Source organism: Alexandromys fortis, unplaced genomic scaffold (assembly GCF_014885135.2).
Source record: "Alexandromys fortis isolate MF-2015 unplaced genomic scaffold, M_Fortis_MF-2015_v1.1 scaffold_321, whole genome shotgun sequence".
Lineage (NCBI taxonomy): Eukaryota > Metazoa > Chordata > Mammalia > Rodentia > Cricetidae > Alexandromys > Alexandromys fortis.
In genome coordinates, this window is record NW_026068200.1 from 502,502 (window position 1) to 516,518 (window position 14,017).

The 14,017-nt window shown below is 49.5% G+C and overlaps 1 protein-coding gene and 1 long non-coding RNA gene across 5 annotated transcripts in view; one reads left to right on the plus strand and one right to left on the minus strand.

Moving 5' to 3' along the window:
* Positions 1-2,405: 2,405 nt before the first annotated feature.
* On the minus strand, positions 2,406-7,294 carry Cited1 (Cbp/p300 interacting transactivator with Glu/Asp rich carboxy-terminal domain 1). 4 transcript variants are annotated; one of them, XM_050129913.1, is made up of 4 exons: positions 6,587-7,006; positions 5,594-5,632; positions 3,565-3,689; positions 2,406-3,056 (listed from the first exon to the last, which is right to left on the minus strand). In XM_050129913.1, exons 2-4 carry the CDS (start codon positions 5,616-5,618, stop codon positions 2,481-2,483), a joined length of 726 nt encoding a protein of 241 aa, XP_049985870.1. In that variant the 5' UTR covers positions 5,619-5,632; positions 6,587-7,006; the 3' UTR covers positions 2,406-2,480. The 4 variants fall into 4 exon arrangements, with proteins under 4 accessions (XP_049985870.1, XP_049985871.1, XP_049985872.1 ...); XM_050129914.1 differs by lacking the exons at positions 5,594-5,632; positions 6,587-7,006 and adding an exon at positions 7,132-7,294; XM_050129915.1 differs by lacking the exon at positions 5,594-5,632 and having other exon boundaries at positions 6,587-7,005.
* Positions 7,295-7,411: 117 nt separating this feature from the next.
* The window catches only part of LOC126493114 (uncharacterized), a 258,406-nt gene continuing 251,800 nt past the window's right edge, over positions 7,412-14,017 (plus strand). The window contains exons 1-2 of the long non-coding RNA XR_007589757.1: positions 7,412-8,137; positions 8,536-8,671. This is a non-coding gene — a long non-coding RNA (uncharacterized lncRNA). The remainder of the gene's footprint in view (positions 8,138-8,535; positions 8,672-14,017) is intronic.

Sequence of the window (14,017 nt, forward strand, 5' to 3'; positions counted from 1 at the left end):
TCTGTTCCTGTCTGCGCTGTCCCTATCCTTCCCTAGTAGACCTGGCCCTCTCTGGAAGATACGCCCTGCCTCTCTTCCCCCTTTAGCTTCACTGAGAGCCGGCTTAGGTGACCACACTTCTTGGCTCCGGACACCAGGAGGCAGGGTTGCTCTCTTCCTCACAGAAACACCTTCTCTAGGTGCGATGGTAACTTCAGGGGGAGCTAAGGATGCCCATATGCCCATACAGCCAGCAAAATTTCCATCTCCGGATATGGCGATGAGAGGCTGGCATTTAAATAATCAGTAGATGGAGTAATGGATGTGTGACTAAGCATCATCTAATCTGTTGAGAGCTTGACTAGAACTAATAGGAAGAGGAAAGGTGAATTAGAGCTGGAACACTCATCTTGCTCATCTGCCCTTGGATGTTACTCAGCACTCCTGAAACTTTGGTCTTCAGATCTTGGTGCTATGCCTGCCCTCTGACCCTCGTAGGCCTTCACATCCACACTGAGTCACACCACTGACTTTCCTGTATCTTTGATTGCGGACAGCAGATTGAGGGACTCTTTGGTCTCTACAACCTCATATTTGTGTGCACTATGTTATTATATGTATCATATATACTAGAAATTACATGTATATATATAATTTCTCTCTCCTCTCCTCTCTCTCTCTCTCTCTCTCTCTCTCTCTCTCTCTCTCTCTCTCTCACACACACACACACACACACAGAGTTTTTTCCCCTAGGGATAGATACATCTTCATACCAAGACCCAAAGCAGGGTTGGCAAGGATACACTCGGAACAGGTAAAGAGCTAGTTCTCTGGAGGACCAGAGGTGGTCAGGATTAAGGGAGAGAGCAGGACAAAGGCTTCTTTAACTGTATCTGGACTCTTTCTCTCTTCCTCCCTTCCTCTCTCCCTTCTTCTCTTTCTTATTTTCTTTCTTTTTGGTCTTATTTTGTAGCTCTGGGTGGCCTGAAACTTGCTATGTCTACCAGGCTGGCCTCAAACTCACAGAGATTCGATTGTTTCTGTCCAACCTAAGTTTTTACTTCTTAATTGGTGCTTTGAGTTTTGCAGTGCTGGGGATAGAACCCAGAACTCATGCATGCTAAGCAAGTGCTCTACCACCAAGCCACATACCCTAGATTATACCATGTATTTATTACTTGTAAGATGTGAAAATAAATAAACAGACCGGTTCAATCCTAGAATGCCTTCCCCAAACATCACAGGTAGATAGAGTTATTTCTTTTTCTGGGATCAAATAACACTGTTCCTTGTGCTCTGGAGAATACAGGTTTATTGCTATGTTTGTGCCCTTCTTTCTCTGAGATGGGAAACACCCTCAAAGGTTCAAACTTCATCTAATTCTTGATCCCAGTGTTCAGCAAAGTGCCTGACTCTGAACAGGTCCTCAGGGAAGGCCTTTTAGTAGTAGGCGTCTTGAATGTGCTCACTGTGGGACAAGTCTCATGTTGTTCCCCAAAGGCTAATTAATAATGTTCAGTGGTCAAAGAAGAACATCCTCAGGAGTCCGAAATGTGGGCAGCGGTTTCCAGCCCTTACATGAGGCCAGGGCTGCATTAAGACCTGGGATCTGAGGCAGAGTCATTATCTTGTCGCTTGGCTTTCTTTTGAACTCACTGCCTCAAGAGATCTCTAAACATTGAAGTTGTCAAGCCTGGACCTTGTTTGTACTTTTTAGGTTGGAGAGGGCCAGTCCAAACAGGACTTCCTCACACAGGGTAGGCCAAGGAGGTAGAAATGAGGGGACACACAGGCTAGCTTAGAGTCGTCTAGGCTTGGAGGGGAGGAACAAGGGGGTGTTGGAGGGGCTTGAAGAAGGCACCTGGAATCTTGCTTTAATGACAAAAAAGTTTATGTATATGCATTTTGCCTGTATATATGTGTACCACATATATGCTTGATGCTGGAGGTCAGAAAAGGATGTCAGATGCCCTGGAATGGGAATTATGGATGGCTGTGAGTTGCCCATGTGGGTGCTGGGAACTGAATCCCAGTCCTCTGCAAAAGCAATACGTGCTTTTAATTCTTGAGCCATCATTTCAAACCTGGATTGGCGGCTTCTAGTGTTGGGAACATATGCCATGTAGCCAAGGGTGTGCCAATGGCAAGGAAGCTGCAGACAAATTTGAAGCAGCTTGTCTTCCAAGAATGCCTTGACCACCAGCTTCTGTGCTCAACCTTCAAGAGGACAGTGTTTGTGGGGTGTTAGGGAATTGAAGCTACGTACCTGGACTCTTGAGGAGATAAGGGCAGTGGTAACAGCAGCAAGACTTCCGAGACCACCTGTGCTAACCCTCCCCAAACTCCTCAGACTCTTGCAACCCAGAATTAACAAGACTATGAGAGTGCACACCACAACTTTAGACATTGATAAAGAACATAGTCAGTTATCTCTTTGCAAGTAACTTTTATTTACAACTGAATTGGTGGCTTTGTTCCTCAATTTTTAGGGACACTTGGAATCAGCAGCCAGAGGGAAAATCTGCAGTGAAATCAAACTCATTCTGCCCCAGCCACAGCTCGGGAAGCTCATTGGCTCGGTCTAGCCCCAGCTCTACCACCAGAGACATCAGCACTTCCTCATCCACTGGGTCAGAATCAATGATAGTAGGGCTCTGGGAACCAGAAGGAGGAGTGGCTGATGCTCCCCCTTCCGCCCCTTCCACCCCTTCCACGCCTTCCACCCCTTCCACCCCGAAGCCCCAGTTTTGCAGGGGCCCTGCCTCCCCTGGTTGGTCTGGAGTGGCAGCAGCAGCTGCTGCCGCAGCAGCGGCCTCATGATACTGGCTATTAAGCTTCTGCAGCTGCATACTGGCCAGCAGATGAGGGGCAGGGAGCAGGTTGAAGGATGGGGGCTTGGTAGAAGGGCTGGCAGTAGGAGAGCCTCCTGGAGATGCTGATCCAGAGGAGCTCGCAGGAGCTCCATTGGCTTTGGCTCCATTTGAGTTGACCGCAGGGTAGTGCAGGATGGCCACTGCTTTGTGATCCTTCACCCCGAGGTTGGAGTAGTCCAGAGAGTTCATCTCCTGGTCGCCATCCTAGAAGACAGAAAGGTACACCATAGTAGCCCTCCTCCTGGCTTTCTTTTTGGCATTCACTGGATCTGGACTGCTCCTGCATGCCCTGCATTTACTGCTAATAGTGGGCAGGTGACAGTGAGCTTTCTTTGGCTACTATGGTTCTGATTCCTAAGTTATCCAAAGTGGGCCTCCCTCCCCTGCTACTCAATGTGGCCCCCATCTAAAAAGGGCACCCCTTTGTCCCTCTCCTCAGCCCCACTATAATCTCTTTGCTACAGTGGTCTTGTTTCAATTCTGCTTCTTTGCTCCCCTCCTGCTGTCTGTCCTTCAATACCCCTAGTGAGTTCAATTCAATTGCTTTTAGACAAAAGCTACTCTCATTTTTTCCGACAAAGCCCTGCTGTATCTTCTCTGGTCAATCACACTGGCTACATGAACACCTAGGAAGGCTAGGAGCATGTCCCCCTCCCCTAAAGTCCATCTTTCCATGCCGCAGTATCTCCATCGGTAAAGTGGCAAAACTTACCTCCTTCACAGAGTTGGCACCACCATTGACATCAAGTGCAGGCCTTGACATAGTTGGCATTTCAGAGTTTGGGCAGAAGTAAGATAAATCGGTGGGAGTTGAGGCCTCCAGCTGGAGCTGTTCGTCTGTAAGTAAAAGAGAAAAAATGAATAAAGGTGAAATCTTGACAAAGGAAGCACTAGAAAATTCCAAGTCAGGATCCATTCAGCTACGCAAGGACGATGAACAGGTTAAACTAAACAAAAACAAACAAACAAACAAAAAACAACCATCCAAACCAAACCAAACCAAACCAAAAACAAAACAAAACAAAAAAAACAGAGAGGAACTGGGCAGGGAGCAGAGACTGAGGTGAACTCTGACCCGAGGCCAGGAATAGGCTCTATTCAGCCAGGCTCTAACAACGACCCCCAATGCCGAGAGAGAACACATGAACATTTACTCATACAGGTTATTACAGAGTCCAAAGCTAGGGGTGGCGCTGTTCCTGATTCCCAGAGCAGGCATGTCCCTGAGAAAGCAGCGACCACGTCAATGGATCACTAGCGCCAGGTCTAGGTCTCCGATGGGACTGGGGGAAAGTGAGAATTCGGGAGAAGGATGCCCTAGCGTCTCCAAAGCCCTGTCTTGGGGTATGCCTACAAGAAGACAGCAGACCAGGGTGTTTTGGAGGCTCCGAGGCAGCAGGAGCCACAGAAGAGCTGGAAGTAGCTCAGTTCCTCCATGTCTCAAGCACCTACGAGACAGTCCCTAGATTGGGCTTTCCTAGGACAACTGTCCCAGAGCCCATAGCCAGGCCACACCCATGTGGGAACGAGAGAAGAAAGGATTCTTCCTGGAGGGAAAATCCGATGGTTTTCAGCCTGGAAGCAGCGGCAGCAGTTTGTAAAGCAGCATCTTGCAGTCCTTTGCCACATAGCTCTCCTGACCACAGGTCAAGTCCTCATACCCGAAATACTCAGATGGCTTCTAAAGAAATGATTCTCTTGCCCATGTGCCAAAGAGATAAGAGAATAAAGGAAAAAAAAAAAAAACAACCAACCAAACAAACAAACAAAAAACCACTTCGAACTCAGAAAATTAAAATTTCTTATTTTTCTGGAAGCATATGTTTAAAACCCTCATATATTCTAGCATTGTCATCTTAAGGAACCCAAGAGTCATTTCCCCAAAGAGACTAGAATTTTGCTGAGACTCTACCCTCCTTGTTACCCCCAGTGGTTGTTAAGAATGCGTTGGCTTCTAAAGGTACCACTATCCTTTTTCCCCTTCAGCAACCGCCTACTGGGAGAAAGGAAGGCAGGGGGAAAAAAGGAGAAAACATGGAAGGGGCACTTGCTGGGTCCCGCACCACTACTTGACTGAAGTACAAATAGAGCTGAGGCAAGCCATCTATATTTCAGCCATCTATCTCAAGACAAGGGCGCTAAGCGTCTCGTCGTCAGGAGAGCCAGCACCACTATAGCAAGTTCCTTATCGCTTCACCTTCGTCTCCATCTTCTCCCTCCCGTATGCCACCAGTACCCAAATGTCCAAAGGAAAAAAAAAAGCCCCCCCTCCCCAAGAGCAACACTAACAGGGGTTAGAAAATATGAGGAAAGTGCGTGTGTTCTGGTGTCGTCTCTCAGGGCAGGCCCTTGTAACATTCCCCTCGAGGCGCGCCAGCCCGCTCGGAAAGCGCGGAGCCCATCTCTGGGGTGATCTTATTTCCTGCCCCCCCCGCGACCCCATTTTCTATCCCCTACCCGATCCGTCGGCCATTGGAGGGGAACAACTTGCTTCACGAATGTCTGGACGAGCCACGAAGTGACCATTGCGAAGCCGCTGGGAGCCGCCGCGAAAAAGCCGCGCAACAAGTGCCGGCTCCGCGGCTTGCGCCTCCCGCTACCCAGCCCTGCCTGGCCGCCCCCCGCATCGGTCCTCGCCAGCGCCCGAAAGGGGGTATGAGAAGCGGGGATAAAGAAAAGGGAGAGGCAGGTGAGGGGTCATGAACCTGTCCAGGGAGCAAAAGTTAAAAAATGGCACCAACCGGTAATCTCCATCTCCATCTCCATTGCTACTGAGAAATCTAAAAAAAAAAAATCCAAACAGCACTGCGGCTTGGCTTGCACGCCTCCAAGCAGCCCGTTGTTTACCGACAGCTCCCCAGGCCTCCTCGATGCGCCCGGTGAGGGCCACCAGCGCGGGGCTTGGCGGACGCAGCTCTGTCCGCCAGGAGCAAGCAGCGATGCCTGAGGGCTCCAAGCTTCCGTTACCTCAGGTGCTCTGAAGCAGACAGACGTTGAGACACGGGGTCTCCGCGTCAGCGCGACTTTGGGGACCCGCAGCGTCTCCGCGCGCGGGGGCGCACTTTGGCGCCAGCGGCTCGCGCGCCTCACCAACACTTCCGAGCGTCCTCAGAGTGTCCGAAGCTGCCTGTGCTCCTGGCTGCTTAGCGAACGTTCGAGGTGCCCAGAGGTGCGAGAACTTACCCAAGGTCACAGGGCCAAAAAGTGGCACGGACCCGACAAGCTGTCCTACCCCAGCTCAAGCGTCCCGCGGAGGTAGGGGCTGGGCGCCACCGCTTCCCCTTGAGAGGGGTGTGTGCGCGGGAGCAGGGAGCGGGGTGGGCTGCGTGTGTGTGTGTGTGGGGGGGGGTGGGGAGCAAAAAAATAGCAAGTTGCGCCAAAGATCCAACTTGCAGCCGTCAGCTCGGCGACACTCGGCCCGCAGCCCCTCTGTCTCCAGCCCCCCAAGGAAACAAGAGCTTTGTGCGGCTCCCGAGCGGCCTGATGCAGTCCCGGCTATTGGTGAAGTCGGGGAAGCAGAGCCGGAGAAAGCGCGGGTGCGGGAGGGGAGCTGCTGCGGTTTCCTCTGGACAAGTGGGCGCCCAGTCCCGTCGCCTGCCGTCCCCCCCCTCCCGGCCCGGGCACCTCCTGCAGCAAACAAGTCCCCCAGCCCCTCGGGCGGGCCGCTCCGCCACCGGCCGTGTCCTCGTCTCCCGCTGTCCCAGCCCAGCGCCCTGCCCGGCGGCCGGGCTTACCTCCGCGAAGCCGCCAGCCCGGGAGAGAGGGAAGCTCGCAGGGGCTGGGACGTGGACGAAGCGGCCGAGCCCCCAGCCCCTTGGCACTTATGCCGCCGCCGCGAGCCGCTCGCTGCCTTCGGATTCCCCCGGCCAGGCGTACGGGCGGCCACCCGACCCCAAGGCGCCTGGGAAAAGGCTGCAACAGCCGCGCCGCGCCGCCGCACCGCACCGTGCAGCGCCTAGCAGCCCCGGCCCGCGATCGTGCCCGCCCGCAGCTTCGGCACCGGACTCCGGGGCGGTGGCGTTAGCAAGCCACCGCGCTTGGTTCTTGGCGAGGGGACCCGGGCTCTCAAGCCCCCATTGCCGCCCGGAGAGCCCTGGTGTAAAGGCACACGGTAGCAGGCTGGCTTCTGCTAGGGATCCCAGGAAGGACAGACCCCTTTCCCCCCTTTTTTCCCACCCCCCCCCCCAATTTTCACGTCTTTATAACCGGCTTAGGGCATTATTAGCACATGTCCTGGCTCGTGGACGAGTTGCTGGCAAAATCTGAACTGGATACTTACGGAGGGCCCGAGAGGGTGCAGCGCCTTCCTCGAGTCTGGTCCTCCTTGCTGGGAGCAGCCCCGCGCCGATAGGCTGTGGGCGGAGCAGCCGGGCGGAGCAAGCCTCCTCACCGCAGCTCAGCAGCGCACTTCTGCAGCTGTGCCGCTGGGAACATTTTATAGCGGCGGCTGGCGTGTGTGGCCCTTTAAAGGCGCTCGAGCTGGTGCAGTCACCGTGGATCTTGTGAAAGCAGAGGGCGGGCTAGGGAACAGAGTCCGTGCGTCCCCTCCGGCCCCTCAGCCCTGGGGGCAAGACACAGTCACCTGGGTGGGGCTGCTGGTTCCAGATTATGGTCACTTCTCTCCCAGTGCTCTGGCCCGTACCTGTGTTTCTAAAACTGGTGGCATCCCGAACCCAGGACGTGGGCTCTCCCCACCACCCTGCATGGACTTGCCCAATAAATTCCACTTAGTAATTTCACCGAGGCGAGGGAGAGCTGTTAGTGTCTGTTTTCTGACCTAAATCAAGCGTGTGGCCAGTACGGGCTTCAATGGATAGAGAGGAGAGCTGTTGGCTTAGAGAAAGACCCACAGGAGGGACTTGCACACGGGACGGGGTAGGCAAGGCACGGTCTTAGTTTCCTGCAGGGCTTTCTGTGAGTCGGTTTGCCCTCTTCGGGCTACATCGCCTCGCCTCGTAGTAGTGGAAGGGCTGAGGTTGGAGGGGGCTTTTCCCCCAACACTCCCTACATTTTGTTCAGGGCTACTTAGAGGGATCATATGGCAGCCTCCGTGGCTTCCTTCAAGGCCCAGGGTCAAGGCTTTCTGTCCTGTTCCTGTGGTCATCCAGGGCAGAAAGAGGCAGGATGCGACGACGCTGAGAAATGCTGTTCTACGGGACGGGACCGTGGGGCTAGGTGCACGCATGCAGTTCACATGGTTCACGGAAAAGCCAAGAACAGGCAGCGGGTTCGAAAAGCTTGCCACAGAGTTCGCAGAGATTCCTCTTGCCTTCCCACGATGCCAGGTTATTTTATTTTGATTATATAATTATTCACATCTAGCAAGAACAACATTTTGCACTTGGAGCACATCTCTCTTGTGTTGGTACGTTTTCTTACAAATCCTTACTAAAAGAGATCTGGGGCTTCCCATTTCAAGGCATGTTCCCAGCGGCTGGAAACTCCCACCGCACCCCTTGCAGGAAGGCCACCAAGATTACCCCCTGTAATCAAGCCCCCACCCCCTCCCACCCTCTTCTTTCAACAACTCAGTTTTTACGCCGTTTGTAAAACATGGCCTTTTGAAAAAGTACGATGTTTAGGAAACGAGGGAGGAATGTTACAAAGGCCTTTTCACTGTGTGTGCCTTGCGTCATAACTGGCTTTAAAGACCTGAAGATCTTTTTTCTTCTTCTTCTTTTAGGATCGCAAGTGCCCTGAATTTGCGCTTCTAACAGAGTCAGACCTGTTTGTTGATGAAATGACCGGCTTGCTGACAAAGAGGGGCATCAATGGAGAGACAGATCTAGGCCCTTCTTTGGCATTTCGAAGAAGCTAGGGTGAGTACCCTGGATGGATAACTAGGGAAACCCATTTTACCCCCGTTGGGCTAGAAAGCAGCCTTTCTTGCGCTGCTCATTGCTGCCCCCGCAGCCACTCTGCTGCAAGTCCAACCCGGGTAACAAGCACACTCCACACGCCATTGCTACACTTTCTCACTTGGCTCGAAGACTCTGATTCTTTCCTGCAGAGAAGAGGCGCAGTCTGTGGGAGCCTAAAGTTCTACTGGGGTAGCAGGAGAGGTACACCTCCAAAGTCTCTCCGTATTTGCCTGGGGTGAGAAAAGTTTCTGTGAAGGCAAGGGTGGAGAAGGAGCGGATTTAGGCTTGGCGTTTGAATCACGGTTGCTAATTTGGACCCCTGACCTGCCCCCTCCACCTCTGTTTGGACTCGGCTGGTTGTAAACTACAGGACACAGCTGGGCTGCAGGCTCCCGTTCCCAGACCCGTGGATCCGCCCTCCATCTATTGGATGGCTCCCAGGCCAATTGTTAGAAAGAGGCATATGTTCATCTCAGCTTCTGGAGTGTCTCCGGAGCAGTTGCTCAACAGCTAGCCCCCTCCCCCATCCGGACCATTGAAGGCCAGAAAAAGGAGCGCCCTCCACCACACTTCTATATGCCCAAGTTCCAGAAAGACCCCCACCCCACGGGTGACTTCCTGTCATCTCCACTGCCCACCTCCCAGGGAGTAGGAATGAGAGGGGCTATAAGCACTCAGCTTTGAAGCAGAAAAGTCACCCATTTCCTTTTGGGGGAATGGGAGTTGAGGTTAGTGGCAGAGACTGAGTGGGGGCGAAGAAGACATTTGCATTTCTAGGCAAATATGCCTTAGATCACTGACTTCCCAGCCGACTCCAGGGTTAGCTCAGAGCTCCGCTAAACTCTTTTCTCCAACTTAGCAAGTAGACCACAAGTTTGTGAAGCCAAGAGAGAAGTGATGCTCACCCAGCAATAATCTTCTAAATGTCCGTCATGAGCCGGACAACGAGCATCCTCTCTCTCGCATCATCTCATCCCAACTCCTAGGACACCCCTGTGAGATTGGATTACCAAAGGTGAATTAGCCTCAGAGAAGTGCCCAAGTTGGCACAGTCAAGAGGAAGGGAGTTTTTATTCTGGCGAGGCTGGCTGCAGTCTCTACCCTACAGCCCTACACCCTGCTGCCTGGAGGGCAAAGAAGAGGTCCAGAGTGCAAGTTCAGGGGTCAGTCGCCTGGACTAAATCCCTGCTTTGCCATTTGCTAGCTTGTGTGGTCTTAGGGTAAGAGGCTGTGCTGGTGGTGTATGTGTGCTCAGTTTTCCCATTAAGTGTATATCGTAAGAAATTAACAGAAACTGTAAGGTTAGGAAGGAATCTTCAGCTCGAGTGATTGATGCTGGGTGGTAAAATGGCTAGTACATGCTGGGATTGGTGTTGGTGCTGTAATGAGCCTTCTGATTCTTTTCCTTTGACCCCATCCCTGCCACAGCTCACACCCTTCAGGTTCAATAACACTTGCTGACTGAGTAATTGAAATATCAGACTGGGAGGGGGATGAAAGAGCTCTCTAAACTCAGGAAGGAAAAGATGAGAATGCAGGTTTGTTTTCAAAACTCCACTCGCCACTGCCAAAGCTGCCTGGACCATGTGACTGGGATAAAAATGGGGTTGGAAAAAGATAATCATGCTTATAGGTCAGTCTGTAAATGTAGAAATGGACCCCAAAAATGTAGTCAATATGTGCACAGAAAAGTTAAAAGGTACCAATTTATATTAAAAAATTGTGTGTGTGCGTATATGTGTGCTTTCGTGATTTCATTTGTACCATATGCATGCAAGAGGTCAGAATTAGATTCCCTGGAATTGGAGTTCTAGGTGGTTTGTGAGCTGCTATGTGAGTGCTTGGAACTGAACCCAGGACCTCTGCAAGAGCAGTAAACGCTCTTGACTCCTGAACCATCTCTTCACCCCCCCAACACACATTTATATGAGTATATTTAGAAACGCCAATGTGGTAGCACACACCTGTTACTCCAGTACTCAGGAGGATCATTAGTTCCAGGACAGCCTGGGTTACACAGCAAATCCCAGGCCAACCTGGGCTACACAGCAAGTTCTAGAGCAGCCTGGGCTACATATAAATAAGCATACATACATACACACATATATAAACAATTCTCTGTCATATACATATACACACATTCCATACATATACATATATGAAGGAGAATTGTTTATAATAGAAACCAATCATAAAGGTCTATGGCCAGGGAGTTTCTCTTGGTACCTTAACCACTACCTCCCAAATTCATTTTAAGATTTTAAGAACTTTTATTCATGACAAAATATTGAATAAAAGCCCTGGGTACAAAGTTGCATAAATATGAGGCTGAAGTGCGGAGGGTACAAAGGCTCCAAAATGAAGGCTTCTTTGCTTCCAACTCCATAGGACTATGGGAATAAAGCATTGGCCGGAGAAACACCCGAGAGGCAGTGCCAGTAAGGGACACGATTCTGAATTATCCTTTTCTGTTTTCTCTAGTATGTAATTGTATTTACGTATTTGGTGTGTGTGGGAGATGTGTGCACGCGTGACCCGTGTGCACCTGCCGCCGTGTATGTGTGGAGGTCAGAGGGTAGCTTCAAATGTGTGTCCTGGAGATGTAACTCAGGCCATCAGGCTCATTACCTGCGGAATAATCTCAGCAACCCAATGTCTCCTTTTTTTGAGATAGGGTCTCTCTATGTAGACTTGGCTGTCCAGGAACTCAATGTGTAGACCAGGCTGGCCCCAAACTCACAGAGATCCCCTTGCCCCTATCTCCCAGGTGCTGAGATGAAAGGTGTGTGCCACCTCATCTAGCTTATTTTTCTTTTAATTAAATGTACATTTATAGTTATTAAGCTCCTTAAAAGTATATTTTGTTTCTTTTTTTTGAGGCAGGATGTTATTCTGTAGCCTAGGAAGGCCTTGAACTTTTAATCATTTGGCCTCAGCCTCTTAAGTACTTGGACCTATTTTTGTTGAAATTATAAGTATACATAGAAAAAATATTGGGTGCAAATATACTAAAATGTTAACAGTGATTATAATTGAGTAGTGGAATTATGAGTAATATTTTTCTTTTTCCTTTTCAAATTTTTTTTGCAGTAGGATTACATTGTTTTTTCACAATTAGAATAGATTCATAACTTGAAAAGTGCATAATCAGTAGTATTCTACTAGTGGTAAAATTATGAATGCAAATTGAAAAAAATGGGAAGGAAGTATATTGAACTATTAACAGTTTTTATATTAGCTGCTAAGGGATTGTGGGTAATTTCTTCTCATTTTTCTGTAATATGGTCTTATTATTTTTATAATTAAAATAAAATGATACCTAAAAATAGTGTATACAATATGATACAATTTTTGCTAAGAATTAATATATGCATAGAAAAATAATTGATTATTCTGAAATGTGTTTGTCTCTGTGTGGTGGGGTATGAGTGATTTTTTATTCTTTTCTTTATAAATAAATTGTTTCTTCATTTTCCAAATTTTCTACAGCTATCATCTATTATTTTTAATTATGAAAAATGTAAACATTCATAAAGCAGTTAATAGTGGAGTACTTATGGGAAAAGGGTGCCTATCTGGGATTTGCTTTAAAATAGTTCAGTGTGGGCCAGAGGAGACCTGATGGGGCTATAGATTAAATGAGAAAATTGTTGAGGATGGGTGTATGAGGCTTTTGTTTTCTTTTGGGAATGCTTGAAATTTTTATAATGAATATTTTCTTAAAAAGCCTCTTTCACAAAGACCATTTCTCTTCATTTTTGCCAACTGTATGTGATTCCCTCCATTTCCCGGACAGCTGTGACTCAGAGTCGTAGTTATTTGTCCCAAGCCTTCTCACTCCAAGTCCAGTGCTCTGTCCACATCCCAGGTGCTGTTGCTGCGCATCTTCTTTTTCTTTATTGTTTAAAAAGTTTTTAAAAAGGTTTATTTATTTGTATTTTATGAGTATGGATGTTTTGCCTGCATTTATGTATGTGTGCCTTGTCCATGGTGCCTGGTGGCCACAGAGCCAGAAGAGGGTCCTGGATTCCCTGGGATTGGAGTTTTGGATGGTTGTAAGCTGCCTTGAAGATGCTGGAAACTCAACCTGGGTCCTCTGGAAGAGCAGTATGTGCTCTTAACCCCTGGGCTATCTCTCCAGCCTTTCCTTTTTTGTTTGTTTCTGTTTTGGTTTTGCACTACTGGGGATCAAATCTAGGGCTTCATGCGTACTGTACCAGTGAACTGAATCCTCAGCTCTGTTTTCTCTCTCTCTTCTTTTAGTAATTAAAAATAACATTTTATCTGATTATAAATGTAATTGTTCACGGAACTGACTTTTGAGTGAACAGGAATGTACTAGAGGAAGACATACTAATCCACCCCCAAGCAGTGTTGTTAACCCTTGGCTGTTGGTTCTGTGGACTGTCTCCGTGCCTCTTCTTGCAGAGGTACTGCTAGCGGTAAACCTCTTAGGGAGAGTAGTTAGCCATCTCTGAGTGCATCTGCAGCTGTTTAAGGTTTACCCATCCCAGCTCTCTCCTTGTCCCCTTCAGAGGCTGTAGTCTGGGTCCCCTTTTAACTATCACCTCCACCCCAACAATCCAAACAAATGAAGCCCATTAGTGGAAGTTCAGGTGACCCTTCTTCCCTCACCAACCTGGGGACTCTGCCCAGAAGTCATCTTAGAACCTGGGCATCTGCAATCGCTCCAAGTGGGCCTGTGCCTCCATTTCCCCATCTGGAAGATTCTAGTGAGAATAGCAGGCCAGTAGGCCCCTGCCAGGGAGTGATGAGCTAACGTCTGTAGCACTTTCCAGCCCCTCTGAGCAAGGTGCTGGAGCTTCCCAGGCCTGGCCTGAGTCTGCTGCTGCCAGCCTGATCGAGTGCCTGGCCTGGCCTGGCCATTCAATGGAGGGAGCGGCTGCATTCCTCTGACCCCGGCCAGCCCAGCAGGCTTGGACAGGCCTGCCTTTGCTCCTGAGTTTTTTTTTTTTTTAAAGATGGAGAAGAAGAAATGAAACAATATCAGTTACTAGGAGGAAAGGGCCCAGAAAAATAGAAATCTGCAGATAACCGAACATCCCTTGGTGCCCTAGTCAGGCTGTAGATTCTAGTGGTGCTTTCTTATTGACAAAGGGGCGGGGGAATGTTTGGAGAGGGCCAGCAACTGGACCCAGTCAAGCAGATTCTCTGCTTGAATTCCTGACATTTATACATAACAGAAAAAATAAAGATACACAAACAATTCCAGCCATTGGGGTTCTTTCATCTTTCTGGATGGTTCTGCTCACTCTGTTCTTGGAGAATGCTCATCCAGTGTAG